The sequence below is a fragment of the Crinia signifera genome, chromosome 6 (genome assembly GCF_055691185.1).
Source record: "Crinia signifera chromosome 6, ASM5569118v1, whole genome shotgun sequence".
Lineage (NCBI taxonomy): Eukaryota > Metazoa > Chordata > Amphibia > Anura > Myobatrachidae > Crinia > Crinia signifera.
This window is the reverse complement of record NC_139222.1, coordinates 191130204-191152379: the sequence shown is the minus strand read 5'-3', so window position 1 is coordinate 191152379 and position 22176 is coordinate 191130204. Positions and strand designations below refer to the sequence as shown.

Genomic DNA, 22176 nt, shown 5'->3' with positions numbered 1-22176 from the left:
ACTATTTCATACTATAGATTTTCAGGCACATAAATAAAATAAAATTATCACAAAAAATGTATATATAAAAAAATGACAATAAAATCTTTAAGAAAATAAAACAAAAATAGATCTCTCACTTGGCATATAAAAAAATTAAATAAAGTTTTTTCGAGCAGTTCAGCAATTGTAGATTGGGGGATTAAGAGTGCACCCCACCCGAGTTTCTTTCCTCTTCTTTGTTTATAACCTGATGAAGTCTTTTCAGACTAAACACGTTGGGTGTTTTCTGTATTGATTGAAGATCATTCTACCGTAGACTATGTACCGTCATACCGTTATATAAATAAAACAAGATTGGACTTTTTCTTCTCCTCGTCTTACTGAGTATTGGACTTTAATATTATACTTCCTGTGTGTACTGTAAAAATCACAGGCGCCAGAACCACTATTATTGTATATTGTCATATTGTTCCCGGCCTTCAAGTAATTTAGTGGTTAAGATGCCTCAGTATTATTGAATATTCTGTAATACGAATTGTAATATGTTAGCGCATATAGGAATATTGGGGATGTGTGTGTGTGTGTGTGTGTGTGTGTATGTATGTATGTAATCTAGTCCAAAAAGTATGCGCAGCACATGCTTTTTGTACCTTGCGATATGATGTGCGTATCGCAATGTAAAATGGTACCTTGTGTGGGCACCATTTTCTGTGAAATTTTTCATCTTGCCTTCAGTGAAATGAGTGTCCTTTTATTTCTAAATGTGATTTGGAACAGTGGGAATGAATTGTGAAGCACAGCTGTTGTGGCTATAAAAAATGACATTTTTAAAAAGGCAACATAATGACATTTTGTACAATTTTGAAGTGTGTTTTTCTTTTTTCATTAAGCGCAACATGTACTTGGCATTGTAAAGGGAATTGTGCTGAAAAGGTCGCTCTACATGCGAATTTGTAATAAGAAATTGTTTTGATTGTATAAGATGATAAATTCTGTCACATGTAGGACCATTACATACTGGGAATTGTGTCCCTTTTATGGATGATTTGATGGGTAAATGTCCTTACCCAGATGTCTCTCCAATCTTTTTTACTTGAAGATGATGAAGTAAAGCAGAATTGTTTGTTTTCTGTAGACCATCAAGCCTCTGTTATCCTCTTTAGTCAGACTGTAATTGTTGTACCAGAGCCTTCAGTTTGCGATGAACATGTGTAACACTTATTCTTATCCCCTTTTTCTGTTTCATAGCAATCTGTTGCGCCCTCAGTCTACCCACAAGCTATGTGTAACATAACGTTGTTTTGTTTCAGACCTGGGAAAACCCATCTCACATTGACGAGAATACTGGTTTTGGTGGTGATAATGACCCAATTGATGTCTGTGACATCGGGAGTAAGGTACTAACATTTTGGTGTTTAAGTTTGAATTCCTAAACCTGGATGATTTTTTTTTTTTTATTTCTATTATTCTAAACCCTTTGAATAAAAACTTCTAAAGTGAATTTGACAAAATAGGTGTAAAAAATGTCAAGCATTATTTTATTCATCATAATGACCTGTAATGTTTAACTTTTTCATAGGGCAGTATTCAATGAGAAAAATTCTCCGTGTTTTATGGAGAATTTGTGCTTTGTTCGCCTTGGACGGAGCATTTTGCTCTCCAAAAGTGAACCACCCTATTCAATGTGAAATATTCGCCGTTTTTCTAAGTGATTTTAGCCGTCTCTCTCCGTGTAGAAATTCTCCATCTTTTGATGGAGAGCTGGAATGTGAACTTTTAAACTAAAGTTTTTTTTTTTTTTTTATTTTGGGGTAAAAAAATCAGGTTTTTTTTTCTGTGAAGGGGCATGTTATTTTTATTCATGTGCTTATAGCACATGAATATATATTTAATTTTAAAAAAAAAAATTTTTTTTTTTTTTTTTTTACACAGTGCAGCCAGCAGGGGGCCGGAGCGCTCAAGCCGCTCATTAGATATTCATATATTCACTGCACCCGATCGTTAATATGCACGATCGGGTGCAGTGAATACTGGGTCCCCCGCTGGCTATAGGGGGGGGCAGCCTGTGCTGCCTGGGTCCCGGGGAGCCCTCCTCCCCTCCACATTCCTCTGGAGCAGCCAGGGAGACTTTAATCTCTCAGGCTGCTTCTGTCCCCCGGCTCCCTGAAAGCTCCCTGCCGCGGACGCTCGTCCGCTGCAGGGGTTAAGACTCGCCGCGAGTGGCGGCGAGTCTTAAATACATTGAATAGTGGGAGCAGGAGGCTCCGGAACAGGGAGAGTGCATGGCGAGAGAAAAAATCTCTCGCCATGCACAGAGAATTTTTTTCATTGAATACTGCCCATAGACTAAATTTTTTTTTTTTGTTTTGTTTTTTTTACACCGCATTTTTTATTTGAATTGATGTAACAAATGTGAGTGACACTGGCATTTTCAGTGGATATTTAGCAAATCTCTCACAGATGTTGGAACTCACAGGGTTAACTTTGGTATACATTTCTACAGTGTATATAAATACTTTTTTTTGGGGGGGGGGGGAGGATTCAAGAACCATTTGTATTTCTTGCACCACACTAGCAAATAAGCACCATAGAGTTTTTAGCTGCAAGTTTTCTATACAGTAATTTTGAATTGTGTTCATAAACCACAATAGTCTGACTAAGGATTTACAGTTTCACTTCGGAATAGCACAGAATGATCCTGCAAACTGCTTAGTGTAAATCTAAGCTGTACCTTTTGCATGAAACTTTTCAAAACACAAAAAAACATGCATTGTAAAATATTGCTTGCCTTAGGTGTGTGAAAGGGGAGAAGTCATTCAGGTTAAAGTCCTTGGTACCTTGGCATTGATCGACGAAGGAGAAACAGACTGGAAATTAATGGTTATCAATGTTGAAGACCCTGAGGCTTCCCACTATAATAGTAAGCAATGTCAATATGACTGTAGAGAATGTATTTATTTACCATGTTAATGTTCATTCTGAGCTCACAGTAACTCACATAGATAAATGTATCTTGTCTGGCAGTCTCATGATAGATATATATAATAAATATATTTGTAGAAATATCAGCGGCACTCACAAGACTTTTGTTGCAAAAAGTAGCCTGACTTTAATCCAACATGTTTAATCCAATATTGACCTGCTTGATTGAATACATTTCTTTCTACTTTTGAAAAATCTCCGAGTGACACCCTTGCTTTGGTTAGCAGCTTCCAGACTTTGTATTTGGGCTGACACCCTGGGAGGGCACCGGAGTCAGTAGCAGTGGCAGCTTGGGTGAATGCCGGATATCGAATGGAAGAGATGTATGTATGTATGTATGTATGTATGTATGTATGTGAGGCTGGTGAGCAAATCACGCTATTCCGGCGTGCTGGCATCAGAACCGGAAGTGGACAATGAGAGGAAGTGCTGCGCGGTGGATATCCTGCCGCTGGAACGCAAATTGAAGCGCAAGCTTCTTGTCTCCATGGAGACCCGTTTAAGGTTCTTGTGTCAGCGTCAAGCTCATGTTGATGCCAGTATCGCCTGGCGTGATTGGTTCACCCTATGGTGCAGACATAATAACTGTATATATATGATATTTAAAACCGTGCTGGATCAGAAAGATGATGCATTCACAAAAAATGCAATAGAAGCGTGTAAAACTGTGACAAGCAGTGAAATACATAATAATCATAATAATCATACTTATACATTCATGACACAATCGTATGGCACCCCGATGCCAAGACATCTATTCACTATCTGTGCTAGGTTTATTAGTCATGTCATATCCCGTACTGTAAGACTTAGTATAACGAGAGTCAACACTGATTACGGCCTCATCCAGTCGACATCACAGGTTTATGTATGGCGGGTAACTTAAATATATCAATAAGGGGGGACAACTTAATTAAAGAGAATGGGTAAAGGATAGCAAGATAAGATTAAGAGGAAGAAATAGCACACAATGTTCACTACATATCAACTCCTGTGACACAAATATCTTAGTATAGGGTAAACTGAAAATATCTAATGGGACAACTAAACACTATAATCGGAAACAGGTAAAGGGACAGTAAGATAAGCAGAGAGGAAAAACAGCACACGTTCTGCCTCACATGGAGGACATTGGTCGACACGAAGTGTTGAGGATTTACCAGCGACTACACTTAGTGTGTCTGAAGTCATCTTAATGAATTGTTTGCGCTCATATGAACTAAGGCTGTGCATTGGTGTCATGGATGCATGTACAACCAAAACCGGCCTTATGGGTGTCGACCATCTTTGTGTCGATGGATATCACTTGGGGTAGATCCCACTGGGGAAACTCAAGAACCAAAGGAAGGACCACTTAACTTAAATTGGAATGGGTGCAGGATAGTAAGTAAAGTCTAAGAAGAATAAAAAGCACACATTGAACAAGGTCCTAAATTACTCACGAGACCAAGGATATGTAGTTGCCATCACTGGAGATATGCAATAAGGGACAACTGAACATATCTAATAGGGGACAACTGAGCATAACCGAAACGGGTAAAGTGATAGTAAGGTAAGCGGAGAGAAGAAAAAGTACACGTTATCCCTGACTTCGGGGCAATGTCACCACTTATATGAATGTATCATGCCTGTTGCCTAGCAACCTATGTATATTAACTCGTATCCCATACGGTTAACGGTTGTCTATTGGGCGTTTAACACAGTAAATGCATATAATGTACATAAACGAATGGAGGAGATAAAGGGATAGAAAGATTAGCGAAGGAAAAGAAAGCACATTGGAATGAATTAAGCATTCGGACAACCCTGTCTGGTATTGGGTCAGTTAGTAATTTATAGAAAGATGGCATAGCTGAACTTGTCGTTAAGTCCATGGGGTTTAACGCTATTCAGTCTGTGGATCCAGGTTGCCTCTCTTTTTAACAGGAGTCCTTCTCTATCACCTCGACGTAAGGATTCTGGAATATGGTCCACGATGATATGCTTAAGGTCATTCAGGCTGTGTCCCATCTGGGCAAAATGCTTGGCCACCGGTTGCTCATTATCTTTGCCGCTAAGGATCTGCCATCTGATGGGTGGATAAACTTAGAGCCTGTCAGCATGTGTTGGCAGGTAGTGCAGTGTAGACATTTATAACAGCCATTTGGGCGCTGTAAGAATCCACTTTCACTTGCTGAAATTGTTTTCGAGAAACCTGTGATGTCTCTATGTACTATCATATCGCAAATGTTTTTACCGCGTGTGTGGCAGATTAGGGGGGTCTTGTCCCGAAGGCTTATTAGATTGGCGTCACTTTTGACGATAGGCCACAGGGCTCTAGATGCTCTTGGTAGAACATATGAATCCGTATTGAATCTAGTTACAAATGGCAGTGCATTGTCATGCTTGGATTTATTCATAGTGTTTGTTGACAGTAGAGATTTTCTGGACATTTTTAGCACCTCCCGTTTTTGCGTCTAGTACTTCACTCTTATAGCCCCTTGATTCAAATTTAAGTACCATGCCATCAAGGACTTGAGGTAATTCCTGAACACTGCTGACAATCCTGGCCGCTCTCATCATTTGCGACCTAGGAAGTGCCTTCAAGGAGGTGGGATGGAAACGGTTGCCTTTTAGTACGTTATTCTTGTCAGCTGGTTTGACATATAGGCCGGTGGTGATATGTCCATCTGCAAGATTGATTTGAACATCCAAGTAATAGTACATGTTGATGACTGATATGTGAACTTTATGGGGGAGTCTCATTGTCCACTTCCGGTTCTGATGCCAGCACGCCGGAGTAGCGTGATTTGCTCACCCTCCTCACTTTTTTATGATAAAGGTAAGCACATTGCACAGTATGTTTATTACTGCACATTAACCTTGACAAAGGGGTGCCACATACCCCGAAACGTTGGAAGCTATTTTTTTGCTGAAATATACCTGTTTCAAAAAAATCCTCAGAGTGCCGCTGTTGTTTCTTCACCTACCTATATATCTAGATACATTGATAACTCTATCTCTATAAACCGACCTGATCGTGTGAAACTTGACCAGCAATTGATGCCACAGGTAATCAGCATATAGCTTTTCTCAGCTTCCACTTATCAATAGCCAATTCATGCATTGTTATCCAAGTCCTTTCATTTTATTTGTAGCTTAGTTTTCCTTTTAATGTTCTCATGTTCCCCAGTCTGGCGTACAATCTGATATATTTTTTTCTCTTCTGCCTTACTTGTTCATAGTTTGAAAATGAAAGCTGTGAAAAACAGTCTGTCTCTTGGGTGCCTTTTTGTAATGTAATTGGTTACGTTTTTGGAAGGCTCATCTCTGTGTTAATTGTCTGTCCACCAAGTCAAAAGAACAGCCTGAAGCACATCAACGTTCCCATAAGTTAAAACTTATGGCCATAGCTAATTGGTTTGTGTTACAATAATAGCTGCTTTTTGTTCATTTCTCAGGCATCGAAGACATCAGAAGACTCAAACCCAATTATCTAGAATCCACTGTCGACTGGTTTAGAAGGTACAAGGTTCCCGATGGAAAGCCTGAGAACCAGTTTGCTTTTGATGCAGAATTTAAAGATAAGGTGATTGATTGCTATTTTGTTTTCAACCATATGCCTATCACATTCCCGCGGTTAGAGAAATATCACCGTTTTATAACATGTAAAGAATAAGTGTGAATTTAAAAGTCATCAGATAAAAAGAATTCTGTGTCCTGCGATAATGCTTTTCTGGGATTGGTGCCAATCCGAACATCATATATCCAAAAGTGGTATCTGATTTTTGCGGAGGTTTTTTTTTCTCACCTATGTTCTCTGTAAAGTAATTCTAGTTTAAGGATTGGTTAGAAGAATGCAGCGTACTCTGTAATAGTCTTCATACAATAACTTTTATGTGGCTTTTGTGCAGGATTTTGCAGTACAAGTGATTAAGTGTACCCATGCTCAGTGGAAGGCTCTCGTAACAAAAAAGACGGACGGCGGAGAAATCAACTGGTGAGTTTGTATATGCCGATATATGTATAATCTGTATGCATTCACACTCATATCATGCACCTAATGCAGACATCCTTACTTAACAACCTTTTTTATTTATAAATAACATGTCTGCCCCCCTAGGCCTTTTTGATGCCTTGAAATTTAAATATACTTTTTTTTTTTTTTCTTTACTTTTATTAACGCTTTCCTATAATTTGTTATAGACGCATAGGCACTTGTTTTTTTAATTTGGAAATCATATTTTAATGCCTTTTACGTATTTTATTTTTTATTTACACAGAACAGCTTATAAGGGTAGGCATGGCAACACGTTGGGTGTACCTTCTTTGTATCCAGTTACCTCAAGACAGTGATATTGATCACTGTTGGGATCATTGGGTTGACCACTGATGGTTGACACCTTGAAAAGATCGACCTGGGTTTTTCATGTTTTTTTTCGCTATAAATGCCATTATTTTTTTATCCCCACTGACTGGACCCACTGGAGCTCATGCTCCAACCTGTTGCACCCTTGGTAAACTGTTTCTTAAATTACAACATACTGTAGGACAGTGATAGCGCCGAGAAACCTATAACAGGTGAATGTACAGCTAGCCATGAATTACACTTTAAAGCTTTGGGGGAATTCAATTGCGGGCAAACACATCTGCTTGGCAACACCGGCACTTTGTCAGCCCAAACTCTCTGAGCTGCCTGCTGCTTTATATGGTAGCAAGCACATTTGTTCGAATTCAGGATTTGTTTTGGTGGGTGAAGGGTATGCTATACAATGCCAGCAGGTTAGCACAATGTCCATTCCCCTTCCCTTTAATTCTTATGGTGGTCTGTCCATAAGATATGGAAGAGGTTTGCCATATTTCTGGTATATTTTTTGCAATAATGCCAGTATATAGCGGGTTTGGGGTTGGTTACATCAGTCTCTAAAACTTACCATTAAAAAGTGCTTGCAACCATTAAAAAGTGCTTGCAACATTTATATTTAAAACATTAACTTCCTTTTACTGTGTACCTGATATTTAACTAGAGACAAATTGTGTGGTGTAATCATTTGGTGTAGGATATCTACACCAAAATCTGCTAATTGCATCTCTCATTGATACAGTATGTGCACTTGCAGTGTTGGAGGTCTTGCTTCCTAAAACAACCAGTCACACACTAGGACCCTGGTTCTCAAACTTGGTCCTCAGGACCCCACACAGTGCATGTTTTGCAGGTCTCCTCATAGTGAAAGAATTGGCTCATCTGTGTATCAATTAAAATGTGTCAATGAGTAATGAATGCTCCTGTCGGGTCCTGATAACAGAGTTTGCGAACCCCTGCTCTAGGGCCTTCCTTTCTGGATGCATCCGCTCATTCTGTGAATTTAGTAATATCTAGTATCACATCCCAATGGCTGAAGCCAGGGACTAGTTATGTGCCTTGTCCATGTGATCTTCTTTGCTCCTGCAGTTATTTGCATTCTTGCACAAACCGGTATACTTCCATGCTGAATAATGGCTCCAATATAAAGCAAACAGCGCCATCTGCTGTCAGTTCTCCACTGTTTCCTGCTAAAACTAATGTAGAAGAAAGTTCATTCCTTTTTATGAGAAAAATAACCAGATTTCATTTCTACCAGAGACCTTACAATAGAAATTTGTATCCTACACATACGTGCTTTTAACATTGTGATTACACAAACAATTATATTCTCTTCAGTATAGGACGGGTTTCAGAAAGCTGATTCAAGGGTCTGTTACAGACCTGATCACTGATCTCTGCAAATTTTGAGAGGACTGTCAGAAGAAAGCAGCCACCCAATCTGAAAGAACACTCCTCTTTGTAAATTACGAATAGATCACTATTCACAATCCACTCGCAAATCATGTCCCAATTAACAAACCATGTAGTGATTTTTCCAGTCTGTGCAAATGTGAGTAATGGCCAGATGTACTAAGCTTCAAAAGTGATAAAATGGAGAGTGATAAACCACCAGCCAATCAGCTGTTAACTGCCATGTCACAGAGCTGTGTTTGAAAAATGATAGGTAGGAGCTGCTTGGTTGGTGACTCATCACTCCATTTTATCACTTTCCGAGGCTTAGTACATCTGTCCCTAAGTCTGACCATTCTACAACTCTGCAACTGAGACCGGGTGGAATTGGTCATTGCTGACTTCACTGACCCTCCTCAAAAACCGCCTTGGCACGCATGCGTTTTTTTTCCACCACACCCAGAAAATGTCAGGTTTCCTCCCAGAAACGCTGACTTTCTGTCCATCAAACTGCGACTACATAGTGTCCACAAATTTTTTGCTTTATGCCTTCGAGCTAGACAACAAGGGATATATGCTTCCAAGCGCTACTGGTGTTTACAAATTTGATAACACCCAAAGTGGATGATAAAATAATGGTACTCTTTACCTAGAAGGGCGCCCATCGCGGGCATCGCATGTACTAAAAAATCGCATGCGATGTGACCGACACGATGACCGCAATGTTAAATGTCCCAATTGACCCGATTTTCCTGTTCAATGTCCCAATTGACCCGATTTTCCATAGGGAACAATGTTAAATGGCCCACAGAGGCCAAATAGGCACCCTGAAGTGTGAAATGGCCCCCCCCCAATTGTTAACGCCACCCCACGATCAACGTCAACCCGAAGCGTGGCGAGCGCAGCGGTACGCGTCCTACGATCTTTTCATTCCCCCACTATCCACGTCGGCGTGGAGTTGAGAATAGAAAGTGTGGCTAACGCAGCGAGCCACCGAGCCCGAAGCGTGGCGAGCGCACGCGGACACCTTCACAGCTGTACGCGTCCCCTCGCGGGCTTCACAGCTGTCCGCGTCCCATCGCGGGGCTCGCCACGCTTCGGGCTCGGTGGCTCGCTGCGCTCGCCACAATTTCTATTCTCAACTCCACGCCGACGTGGATAGTGGGGGTATGAAAAGGTCATAGGATGATTTCTATTGGCCGCCTAGCGGCCAATCAGGAGCCGACTTTCTTGGCTCAGCGGATCAAGAGAAGACCTCTTCACCACAGGACCAGGTGAGTAGGTTTTCCTTCCACAGCTCCACCATGGATTACTTTGGACCCGGACACCGCCATGGACCTGGAGGACGACACGGATGCCGACATCGACATGGAGGACGACACAGGACACCAGGACCAAGGGCTACCTACGGGCTCAAGATAGGTAAGTATCAGTATGTGTGTAATGGATGTATTAAAGTTTTATTTTCATTGTGTCAGTGTGTATTTATTTTACTATTTTTATTACTGTGGAACTACAAGTGCCAGCGGGCCCTTTAATGCCCTGCAGGCTGGGACTTGTGGTTCTCCAAGTCCCAGCTTGCGGGGGAGGCTTGCTGGGACTCATAGTTCCACAGTTTTAAACAATAGTTTTGCATCTATTTTTTGCCACTGAAATCAGCCCGGTGGCCACTGCACAGGGCCACCAGGGACAGCACCAGGCTTCAGCCTGGTCAGGTAAGTCCTGGAGGGGGGGGCTTTATTGGGGGGGGGGTCCCCACTCCGCCAGGGCCCCTGGCCAGGCTGACTGGTCAGTAGGGTGATGTTTTGGCCGTGGGACCTTATGTAATAAGTGTCCCCCGGCTGTGACATTACCCTGCTGGCTGGTTTGGCCTGGGGCTGGTTCTTAAAACACGGGGGACCCCTAGTCATTTTGTCCCCCGTATTTTGGGAACCAGCCCCAGACCTGGAGCCTGGGGCTTATTGTTAAAATCGGGGAACCCCTATTTGTCGGGTTCCCTGATTTTTAATTACTGGCCCCGGCTCCTTCAGCCTGGTGCTGGTTACAGCTGTGGGGGGGACCCCACGCTGGTTTTTTATTTATTTATTTAGTTCTATTTTTTTTTTTACACCTTGCAGCCTGCACGGATCTGACTGATCCGTGCAGACTGCCTGAAAAATTTGTATTAGCGGCCGTATATATAGCCAGCTAATACGAATTAGTACGACATCGGAGGGTTACAAAGCAGTCGTATAAGACTGCTTTGTAAATTCCTCTCTGGAACACGACACTGCATACGGCTGAAACAGTCGAAACTAGGTTTTTCATATTAGTAAATTTCCCCCATAATGTCCATTACATGTTAAATTACACGCCATTATGTCCATTATGTATTATGCCAAACACAATAATGCCTATTAAAAATTATGCTACATAAGTGCTGCTTATCTACATGCTCATTGCCAAGGGTTCCATGCTCATTGCCAGAGGTTCCATGCTCGTTGCCATGCGGGATTACATGCTCATTGCCAAGGGGGATACATGCTCGCGGTAAATGGGGGACAGCCACCGCCAGGCAGAAGTGATAGCCACTGACAGTGGCAGAGCCTGGCTGTATTCAGAGCACTGCAGGTCCCGGCTATTTGAAATAATACCCCTTTCACACCAGAAAATGCATTCCCAGGTTGGCCCCTTTTACACCAGCCTAGTCTTTGCATTTTCATTTAGCCGGCTATATCTTTGGAACCAATTGACCCATTTACATAAGACAAGTATCATACTCAACTTTTGAGTGGGTTTGGAATGATTTTGGTCCAGTCAAACTGGAACTTTTGGTTCCAGAGTAATCTGCCCTCAAAGAACATGAACAGCCATGAAATTACATTTCTAAAATAATAAAATCGGTTTACACGCAATATCTCTGGAACCGATTGACCGATATGGACCAGCCTGGTATCACATTGAAGGCCCAGCGATTTGGAATTGAATGAGATCAACCACAAGCTTCTGTAATGCCAGGGGGGGGGGGGGGGGGGACTGGCAGCCGTCGGAATTGGGTGGGGGTCGGAATTGACGGGTCCCGTATTACCCTATGGGGAAAAAAAGTTACAGCTTTGCCAGGCGATATCTCCGGTTCCCGGGGGGCTAGAGACACGGGGCTGGGCTCGTTGGAAAACCCTGGTCCTCAGCTACAAAATTAAATGACGGGGGCACGTGCCCTGGTGCCCCCCCCCCCTGAATCCGCCACTGCTTAGCTGCACCTGGTTCTATTGTGCACACTCATCCTGAAAATCTTTGTACTCTTATGCCTCCGAGCTTGCAACATGAAGCAGACACACATGCGCAGTCATTCAATAATCGGACAAATTGCTAAATTCAGGGTCTTGAGTAGAACAATCAATAAAAGGACCTTGGTGATCGCTGGAGTGGTAAATGTGCAGGTGATTCTTTTAAAACTCTGAAGATGGTCTTCAAGTTCTGTAAAATTGGACAGGTCCAGTTTTTTAACATTGTTACAACCTCACCGCAGTGTATAGATGTCCTAATGTGATTTATGAGCTTTACAGGGTTCAAGTAACTTTAGACATCTTAGGTGAGATTTAATAGGATGAGGTGAGATTTAATAGGATGAGAGATTCAGAAAGTGAGAGATTTGGGAAGAAATCTCCAGTTTTTTTAAAGTGGCAATCATTTACACTGCAAAACCAGTTTGATTTTGCAGTGTAAATGATTGCCACTTTAAAAAAACTGGAGATTTCTTCCCAAATCTCTCACTTTTTGAATCTCTCATCCTATTAAATCTCACCCCTTATATTTATGTATTTCTTGCAGTTTGGTCATTAATCGAACACGCTCTAAGATTAAAAGTACCTATTTTTCTCCAGATTAGAGTTACCATACATAATGTAGTACAAGTTTGTGCAATCTTAATCAAGCACAGTGTATTATATGATATGTGTTGTCACTGCCCCACCAGTAATAATGCGAATAGTAGCATAGGGCATGCAGAGTAAAATATCTGATTCTACACACTTTATTATTTGAAAGGCTATTGAAAAAAATGTTACGGAGCCACTCTGAACATAATAATGCTGATTATACTCTTCCACTCAAACGATGTAAGTGTTTCTTCTCGAGATCCGTTCGATAAGCATTCAGAAACTACTGATTCCTTTATATTAAGTTTTTTTACTAGCACATTAACCTGATCATTGTCCATTAAAAAAATCTAAATCTGGATATGCACGGAGAGGTTGTTTCGAGCGGTATTGGAGAAAAATATCATCCCTGATTTGCAGATGCTAGTGATGTCGGCTGTGATACACAGGCAACCAGGCAATATCATTGGCAACATCATGTATGCTAATTAAGAATGACGGAACTGTAATCACTTTGTCCTTCATTATCATCACTTTTATGTGTAACCGGGATCCAATATGTAGGGCCACGTATCAGCTGCTTAAACATCGTCCAGTGTTTACCCAGCTTTACAGACCGTGCATGCTGTTATATTTCTTGTATGTCACTATTTTCTGTACGATGTGTAAATTATATGTATACCATCTTTATATTCGTATGAGGCCACAAGGGTTATGTAGCACCATACATACTGTAGTAATTAAATGTGCAACAAACTGCATAACTACAGACTTAGGGCCAGATGCACTAAGCTTCAAAAATGATAAAATGGAGAGTGATAAACAACCAGCTAATCAGCTCCTACCTGCTAGGTCTAAAAATGACAGGAGCTAGTTGTTTATCACTCTCCATTTTATCATATAAATCACCTTACAGTGCTGAAATTACACTCTTATGTAGAGAACACAAAGCTACACTTGAAAGCTTACATTTTTGTGGATAGTCTTACACAGGGAAAAGTGAGGGCGGGAACTAAACAGTTGCTAAGATAGGTGGAGGGTGGTGGTAGGCTTGAGTGAAGAGTTCACACTTAGAGGGTTATTTTTCACATATTTGTTTGAATAACAATGCGATTCGACAAAGCCACTTCACAACAATGTTTTGATTTAATATCAACACTTTAATGTCTTTGTATACAAGATTCAGATTGCCTTGCACAAAGCTCAACAGAACTCTGTGTGAAAAAAGCACTTGGCAGAAAAAACCTCCCCGTGTAGCATATAAGAGCTTAACTAGATTGCAGAAGCATGGGGGCCTGGAAGTTCCGGATTTAAAGAAATACCAACAAGCCTGTTTAGTGGGCCAAATAAATCACTGGTCTCTACCTAAAGGCAAAAAACAGTGGGTAGAGTTGATGAGCCAGCTGTTCTCCCGCATATCACTGATGGATCTGCTCTGGACCCCTTCCCAACTAAGGCCCCCCTCATCCGCTAATATACGCTCTCTTTCCACGTGGGACACGCTAGTAATATCTTCAAAATATGTCTCCTTCCCCTCCCGCTCCCTTTCCCTATCAAAATTGATGCCTATTATAAACCTAACCAACTGGACATTCTTCGGCATTAACTCTAACTCTATTGCTGCATTAGTCGATGGTGTCTCCATAACCCCCTTTACCTCGCTTTATTCCCAATTCAACATCCCAGATAGGGTATTATTCTCTTATAACCGAATTGTTCATTAGATTACGAGTGCTATAAGATCATCCGGTCCAATATTGCTCCCCGAACATATTAACAAAACTAGCTATGGGTAAATCCTAAGGGTTTGATACGTTTCTGGTATTCTGGGCTGCAAGCTGCTACCCCAGAGGTTAGATCCTCTATACAAACAAAATGAGAAGAGAGCTTGACGTGCTCGCCCTCCCAACAACAATGGGGAAAGCTCTATCTTGCATCACATAAGATATCTAAATGCAGCAACCACATAGAAATGCATTTCAAACTTCTACATAACCTTTACTATACCCCTGCTAAATTGCATAGATCTGGCCTTCAATCTCTAACCTATGCTGGAGAGAATATAACGAGATAGGAGACACCTCCCACATTTTCTGGGCCTGCCCAAAAATAAGACCACTCTGGAGGGGAGTCTTCGACCTTGCTTCAATGGTCCTGGGGGTTTTGGTCCAGGAATCTTCTATGCCGGCGCTACTTCATGTTTATCCATCAGATATTCCTCACCTCAAATTCTATGTATTAGGCCACCTCTTCATAGCCACCCGGGCCGCAATCGCCCAGGATTAAAAAATACCGCTCCCCCGCACTCTGTAAAATTATCAGGAAAATTCATCATTCATTCCAAATGGAAATGATGGGCCTACCCTCTTCCATTAAATCTTCTCCTACAATGATGTCATGGTCTTGCTGGCAGGATTACATAACCTCAACTGAAGGTTGGCCTAAATTACTGTAGAACCCTCTTAGTATAGTATTACCTATCATAAACTGAATCATATTATTGTTACTATTTCCATTTTTGTCCCATGTGATATGCTTATTACTTATTACACTTATTGCTGTTTTTCATGTACATCGATGTATGTTGGATTTGTACCTTTTTCCCCACTCCCCATCTTCATTCTGTACCCTTCTCTCCTTCCGTGTTTAACGGAACAAAACCTTAAATAAAAACTATTTTAGAAAAAAAGAAAAAAGCACTTGGCATTCAGACTCAGTGGGGGGGGGGGGCTATATGATGTGACTGCAGCGAGGGGCGTAACTAGAACTTTTTGGGCCCAATTGCAAAATCTTGAAAGTCTCCACACCTCCATTGTCCCTACAATGACCCATAGAAACGTGAAGGCAGTGAGACCAACTGGTGTGTGAGATTAGGAAGAGAAAGCGGGTTTCATGTAAAAAGAAGCGAGGGAGGGTGTCGGGGAGAAAGGGATTAGAGCAGAGAGGGAGTGAGAAATATAGTCAGAGAGAGAGAGACCGTTATAAACATTACACAAGGTAGAGTCCCCTTGTACATGTTACTCCAAGTAGGGCTTCCTTTTACATGTTACGCCAGGCAGAGCCCCAGTTACACATTACGCCAGGCAGCTCTTATCACACATTATGCAAGGTAAACCCCTTTTTAGCCAATACTGTATGCCAGACTTTGTCCTGTGTGGTTTAGGGTTATCCTATGCTGCATATTGTTATATATCTGCAGAAAAATAATGGGATAACAAAAATTTGGAAGATAAAAGCAGTAAAGATCAAGAACCATTTCCTCCTAGTGCTGAAGCTAGTCATGATGATGAAATGCCATCAACTTAGTCTGCTAAGGTTGAGGGCATGTGAAATCCAAAAAGCCAAAGTTCAGTAAAATTAATAGTTTGAGAAGAAACGTAAACTTGCCAATATGCCATTTACGGCGTAGAGTGGCAAGGAACGGCTAAGGTCCTGGCCTTTTGTTCAAGAATAGTGGTTCAGGTTCACATGATGGAAGCCCTCCTTCCGCTAGAACAGGCATTCCTAACCACGGTTCTCAAGGCACATAAACAGTGCAAGTTTTATAGATATCCAGGCTTGAGCACAGGTGACTTAATTAGTATCTGAGGGATTCTGATTAAACCATCTGTGCTGAAGCCTGGATATCACTAAAACCTGCACTGTTGGTGTGCCTTGAGGACCGTGGTTGGGAATACCTGCGCTAGAAAAATGAAGAATTAAGCTGGAAAAACTGTGCTATCACAAATCTCCCAAGGAGAGTCCAAGTGTTTTTGTGGTTGTGATGCCTGACTCTGGACGTGAAGAGGTGGCTCCTTCCACCATTTCACACCCTCTGCAAGTGCTCATAGGAGCACCCATAGTCCAGTTTCTGACATGGAAATTGTAGATGTCACTGTTGAAGTGCCTCAAGATGAGGATATGGGTGTAGCTGGTGCTGAGGAGGATTCTGATGGTGATGTGGTTTGTTTAAATCGGGCATCGGGGAGGCAGTTGTTGTCCATTGGATGAAAAGGCCTATGGTCATTCTTGGGCAGAAGACCAAAAAATTTACATCTTCAGTCTGGAATTATGCGCCCGTAACTTTTCGAACTGAAAAAAGCTGTTTAGAACATTCTGGTGTTTCATTGTGGCTGATTAGTAAGGATGACTTATGTTGCATACAGTGTAGAATATTTTGGCAACACTTTACTATGGCTTAAGGTGCCCATTCACGGTGCGTTTGCACCATGTGATGCGCGCTCCCGCGGGCATCTCATTGCGCAGTACAAATAGTATGTGCTGCCTTCTGATCGCACGCAAAACGCATGCATTGCGATCCAGCCCATAACGGTTGCGATCATCGCACCGTGTATGGGCACCTTTAATATTTTTGTTTGATTTTTATTTTCCTGTTTTTAAGTACAGTACATAATAGTTATTTTTAAGGACCCCCTAACTAAAAGACCCTTTGTCACATGTTTCCCTCTTTACCTATTCAGAATTACTGTTAAACCCACTAACTGTAATGGACAGTGAAATGTATCACATATCCTAGTTTCCCCTTTAACCATTAGCAAAGGTTTACAATCGTGCAACCTCTTATTTTAAAAGGCATGTTATCCTCGATACAGAAAGCTTGGTTCTTAATGGTTTATATATTTTTTTTCTCAGCACTAATACCACTGTAACAGCCAGTCCATTCATTTGCAAGCCAGATGAAGCTCGGGCCCACGTCGAAGCTGTAAGTAAATTCTTGGATCTTGACCCTAAAAGCTTCTCTAATTTCAGTATTTGGCTATGGATTTGGACATCCTCCATTGTGTCAATGGCAACTAATGCTTTAACTTGCAGTAATCCTGGTCTTTTCTGCCATTAGGACTACAGGCTCCCCACTTTTAAATCTGAGTAATCTAGAAGTAGATTGAGAGAAAATATGTATGCACTGTGCAACAAAATAGTTAAATGTAACTGCAACTACAAATATAAAATCTTCATTTTAGCATTGTTAATAATGCATATATGCCAGCACGTTGGGATTATAACACAATAGGACACTGATTTAATTGTAATGCTTATGCGGCAAATTGCAGATCTATTTGAGGCCGTGACGGATTAGCCCACAACACAAGATTTCAATGCGTTACTAGTACCGGCCTGGGCTGCTATAATGAATGAAGATGCTGGCGAGCATACAAAGTTTCTACATTTCAATAATGTCCATTTGAAGTATCACCCTATTTGTATCTCGATTACTGCAATCGAAAACCTGCTGCAAATTTGAACATTTATTCGATCAGTTTCAAATAATGTTCTCTAAGGTGCAGACTAAACAAACATTTGTTATTGTTGACTCATATACTGCTTTCTCACTGCCAATAACCTTGCTGGTAGTTCTGCCCCATTAGGAGAGCTGGCAGGAGGGATAACTGTATTTTTCAGTCTATCAATCCAGGCAGTTTTTTTTTTTTTTTTGTCAAGGAGACAGTCAGTTTAGGGAACACCTCTGTCTGATATCATATGCACCTTTTTTAGTGCCTCAATTCTGTTCCAATCCTAAAATGTTATCCTAGATCAGGGATGGGGAACCTTTGGCTCCCATATGTTGTTTAACTACACATCCCAGCATGCCCTGCAACAGTTCTAGAATGGTCAAATCGCAAAACTGTGTCAGGGCATGCTGGGATGTATTGTTCAACAACAGCTGGGAGCCAAAGGCTCCCTATTCCTGACCTAGATGTACACTACAGCATAATCACTAATTACACACTTACCAATTCAACCCCAGTGACTGAACGATTTGTCCTATCCATTTACCATCTAGCTGAATAAATATGCATTCTGCGAAAGGAGCCTAAAGCCATTTCTAGCTTTTGGGACCTGGGATCACTGCTTTGGGCCTCACTTAAGCAACCCGAGATACTGTTAACAAAGCGAGTAGATGCATACATGTTAATTGGAATATGTTTAAAAACCTGTTCTATTGAGAATACTTAGAATGTAATAGCTGATGTATCGGGTGTTTTATAAATACCAAGTTCATTAATTTGTGTACAATATGTTTTATTTCAGACTCCTCCTTGTGGATCTGCCAGCCCTATCCCAGTAGATGGTAAGTAAAAAGGACTATAAAGGACTTTATATGGGAGGCAGTCGGGGACAGAATTTGTGGAGTCATCTCATGGAGGCAGCGTCTGTTGAGGGGGTGGGGTCTGTCTTCATAGGGCCTGATTCTGAGTTGGGCATCATTGTAGCAGTCTTTGTATCTTTTCTGCCATTTGTTTCCTTTAACTTAATGCTAATTCCACAACACTCTTCTTCCCTGCGGTCATTGGTTGATTGTGTATTTAAAGTGACCCTTGAAACAAAAAAACAATATAGGACTTATTTTCAGGGTAGGTCTTATTTTTATTAACCTTTCAATAATGCACGCAGGCCAGCATCATTCACAGAAAATGAGGGGGATGAGCGCGCTCACTGTGAGAGTGAGATGCTGCAGCTATAATTTTATGCCACTGTTAAGGTTTAACAGCGGCATCCGTTTCATACGGGGGGGGGGGGGGGGGGGGGTGCGAGCTGGGAGCATGGTAGTTTAGTGCAGAGACCAGGCAAAATGAGGATTTAGCTAGGTCGTCTTTTCAGGGTAGGGCTTATTTTAGACCTTTCTGCAGAAGTAAGGGTAGGTCTTATCGGGGAAACACTGTATTTAGTGCCAGTTACATATCATGTTCTAATAGTACCAGTTACAGATGTAAAGGGTTCAGATACCAAGATATTGCCATGCAGCAACAAAGAAAGGGGTGTCACACCCTTGTAGTTAAATGAGAATATATACAAATGGTAGTTGCGCTACAAAAAATAATAATAAATGCAGGTGTATACTAGATAAGATGTGTACATTTATTGAATATAAATGAGGTGATATCACACATTTTTCAAGAATTTTTTTTTTTTTTATTTACATGCAGCCTTTTCCCAATATTTAATATTTTTATTATTGGGGTAATAGCCAGTTCTAAAGTGTTATTATTAAATAAATGTACCCAGCTTTTTTATCTAGTATACACCTGCATGTATTTTTTATTTTTTTATTTTTTTTGTAGCACAACTACCATTTGTATATATTACCTGTTACAGATGTACCCAGTAGGTTTTTAGCAAAGGAAAGTACATTTTGGATACAATTGTCTTTGGAATAATTTGGCTAATGGCTATTTGGATAAGGGATACTCGCCCTGTACTAGAAAGTGTATTTTTCAAGTTGAAAATGGCTCTTCTGAAGAACCTAGTGCTAATCTGTATAAATTGATTTATCTGTGGAGCTTTTGTAGATTAAATGTTTTGTTTTCTTCTTCTTCCCCTACATTGCTTGTTTCTGGTCTTCTAATGGCATACGCAGTGGACAAGTGGTACTATTATCAGAAGAACTAATTAGCAGGTGAAGACCTATCTCTATCATCGCATGCATTTCCCCAGGCATTCGGATGTGGAGCATTAAGAAGATATTGACAGAACTGACATGATTGTGTAAACAGAGGATGCTGTAATCCTTTTAAGTGAAGAATGGCAGCAAACCACAATATGTGCTCTGAATGTTAAACTGCTGCAGTTCTGTTACCATTGATAACCTATTTATAGTCATCGAACGTCAGTAATTTGGGTTCTGTTTAGGTCCTGATAGTTTTGTAAAAGCAAACTGGACATACTAAAGTCTGCAACACATTCAAGCAATGTCCGTTTCCTGTACAATAGATGCAAATAAAGCTACTTTTGTGGGTAAACACTATTGTGTGTATCTGTAGTGTGCATAAAAAAAAGACAACATTTAAAAAAGAAAGTGTTCTACCCTTAATTCATATGCCTGGACAGGGGCAAACGCAGGATTTTCAGAAGGGGGTTTCCAGAGGGGCGGAGCAAAGCACAGAGATGGACACTTAGGTGACCCAGTATATGCCGGGTCAGTTAAAGTATTATAGATAGACCAAATGTATATAAATAATAATAATAAATATATATATATATATATATATATATATATATATATATATATATATATATATATATATATATATATATATATATATATATATATATACATACATAACAGCAGTGTAGCCCCCTGGGCATAGCAATGTATTGGGGCCCCTACCGATCCTCCAGCGGTAGGGGTGGGGGAAGCTTTGATGTCCCGCGGGTGGTAGGGGGTATTATATCAACCGCTCAGCATGTAGGTCCTGGATCAGTAATTTCCACTAATTACCCCTTTACTGCACAGATGGTGGGAGATGGGGTGGGAGAAGGGGGCATTGGGCTGAATGAAGGGGTTCCAATACATAACTTCCAGGGCGGTAGAGGATGTTTAATATGCAGAGGAGGGGTGTATAGTGGAGTGGGCTTATTATTCATAATTTTCTGGTGGGAGGACAGCGTGCTTGACTGCAGATATCTCCATTTCCCGGAAATAGATTTCTTAGATTTTAATGGAATTAAAAACTAGAAAATCCCACCTACCAAATGGTACTAGGGACTAGAGACCAGCTTCTTGTATCCCTCAAAGTGTGAGAGTCCCAGCTTTTGGAACATATCCTCAGAAAAACTCTAAGTCAGATAGAAACTGAAATATCTGACTGGGGAGAGCAATTAACAGGCTTGGATGGGGACCACTGCTTTGAAGTCAGATATCTCCGGTTCCCCAGGGCCGATTTTTAAAATTCTTGTACCCATGGAAAGAAGGGACCCTCAGCTTTCAGAAAAGGGCCCTCAGTTTCCTGAGGGACTTCTGGGTACTCAGAACCCCCCCCCCCTTGCGTGCGCTACTGCTGGAAAATAACAGGACAGATTACACTCCTCACCTCATGCTTCCCATGCTCTCCCTGGTGGAAAGAGTTTGTCACAATTTCAGGACGTTACCGTGTACTGTATAATAATACTCAATGGTAGAATAGCAGCATAAGCATGGAAGGCTAGCATTTCTATGCATCATGCAGGGTTTGTTGTTGGAGAAAGGTACAGACGTGTCCACTTATGCAGGTACACATTAGCCGACATGCAAACTACACAATGTCACTCACTATTTCCCTAGAATTGCTGGACACAGGATATTGCACATGATTTTTATTCATCATTACCATATTGGATTTCTGCAACTCCATTTAATAAATGTTGCTAATGACTAGGAGCAAGTGATGCAGTGTGTATGCAACTAGCAACTGCTGATAGGTACTTTTTTAATATGCAAAGACCTATCAGCAGTTGCTAGTTGCATACACACTGCATCACTTGCTCCTAGTCCTTAGCAACATTTTTTAAATTGTTGCATGTTCAGATGAGCGGATATTGCTAGCAGAGTGCGTATCACGCACTGTATTGTGCGTCCACACTTAAGGATTTTAAGAATGTATTGTAATAAATTGTCTACATCTGCAAATTCGTTTCAAATGTCTTCTAGTGTGTACCAGACTTAACACCTTTTCTTTTTTCCTTTATTTGGCATGACATGCATAGCATGACTAAGCTGCTGCTCCAATAGGGATTGGATGGATGAATTCAACACATTTTGCTGTAAAAAATTTTGTGTAGAATAGCAGATTAAAGTTGTTAGCCAATTAGATCAAGCCAAACTACAATTATTGTGTTCCCTCATAGGGGGCCAGATTCTCTAAT

General features: G+C 41.0%; 1 protein-coding gene across 1 annotated transcript in view; it reads left to right on the top strand.

Moving 5' to 3' along the window:
- PPA1 (inorganic pyrophosphatase 1) overlaps positions 1 to 20296 on the top strand; it is a 78293-nt gene extending 57997 nt beyond the window's left edge. The window contains exons 5-11 of the mRNA XM_083148471.1: positions 1293 to 1379; positions 2776 to 2902; positions 6405 to 6532; positions 6858 to 6943; positions 17188 to 17257; positions 18586 to 18625; positions 19913 to 20296. Coding sequence (XP_083004597.1) covers positions 1293 to 1379; positions 2776 to 2902; positions 6405 to 6532; positions 6858 to 6943; positions 17188 to 17257; positions 18586 to 18625; positions 19913 to 19944 — 570 coding nt within the window. The 3' untranslated portion in view covers positions 19945 to 20296. The remainder of the gene's footprint in view (positions 1 to 1292; positions 1380 to 2775; positions 2903 to 6404; positions 6533 to 6857; positions 6944 to 17187; positions 17258 to 18585; positions 18626 to 19912) is intronic.
- Positions 20297 to 22176: the final 1880 nt, after the last annotated feature.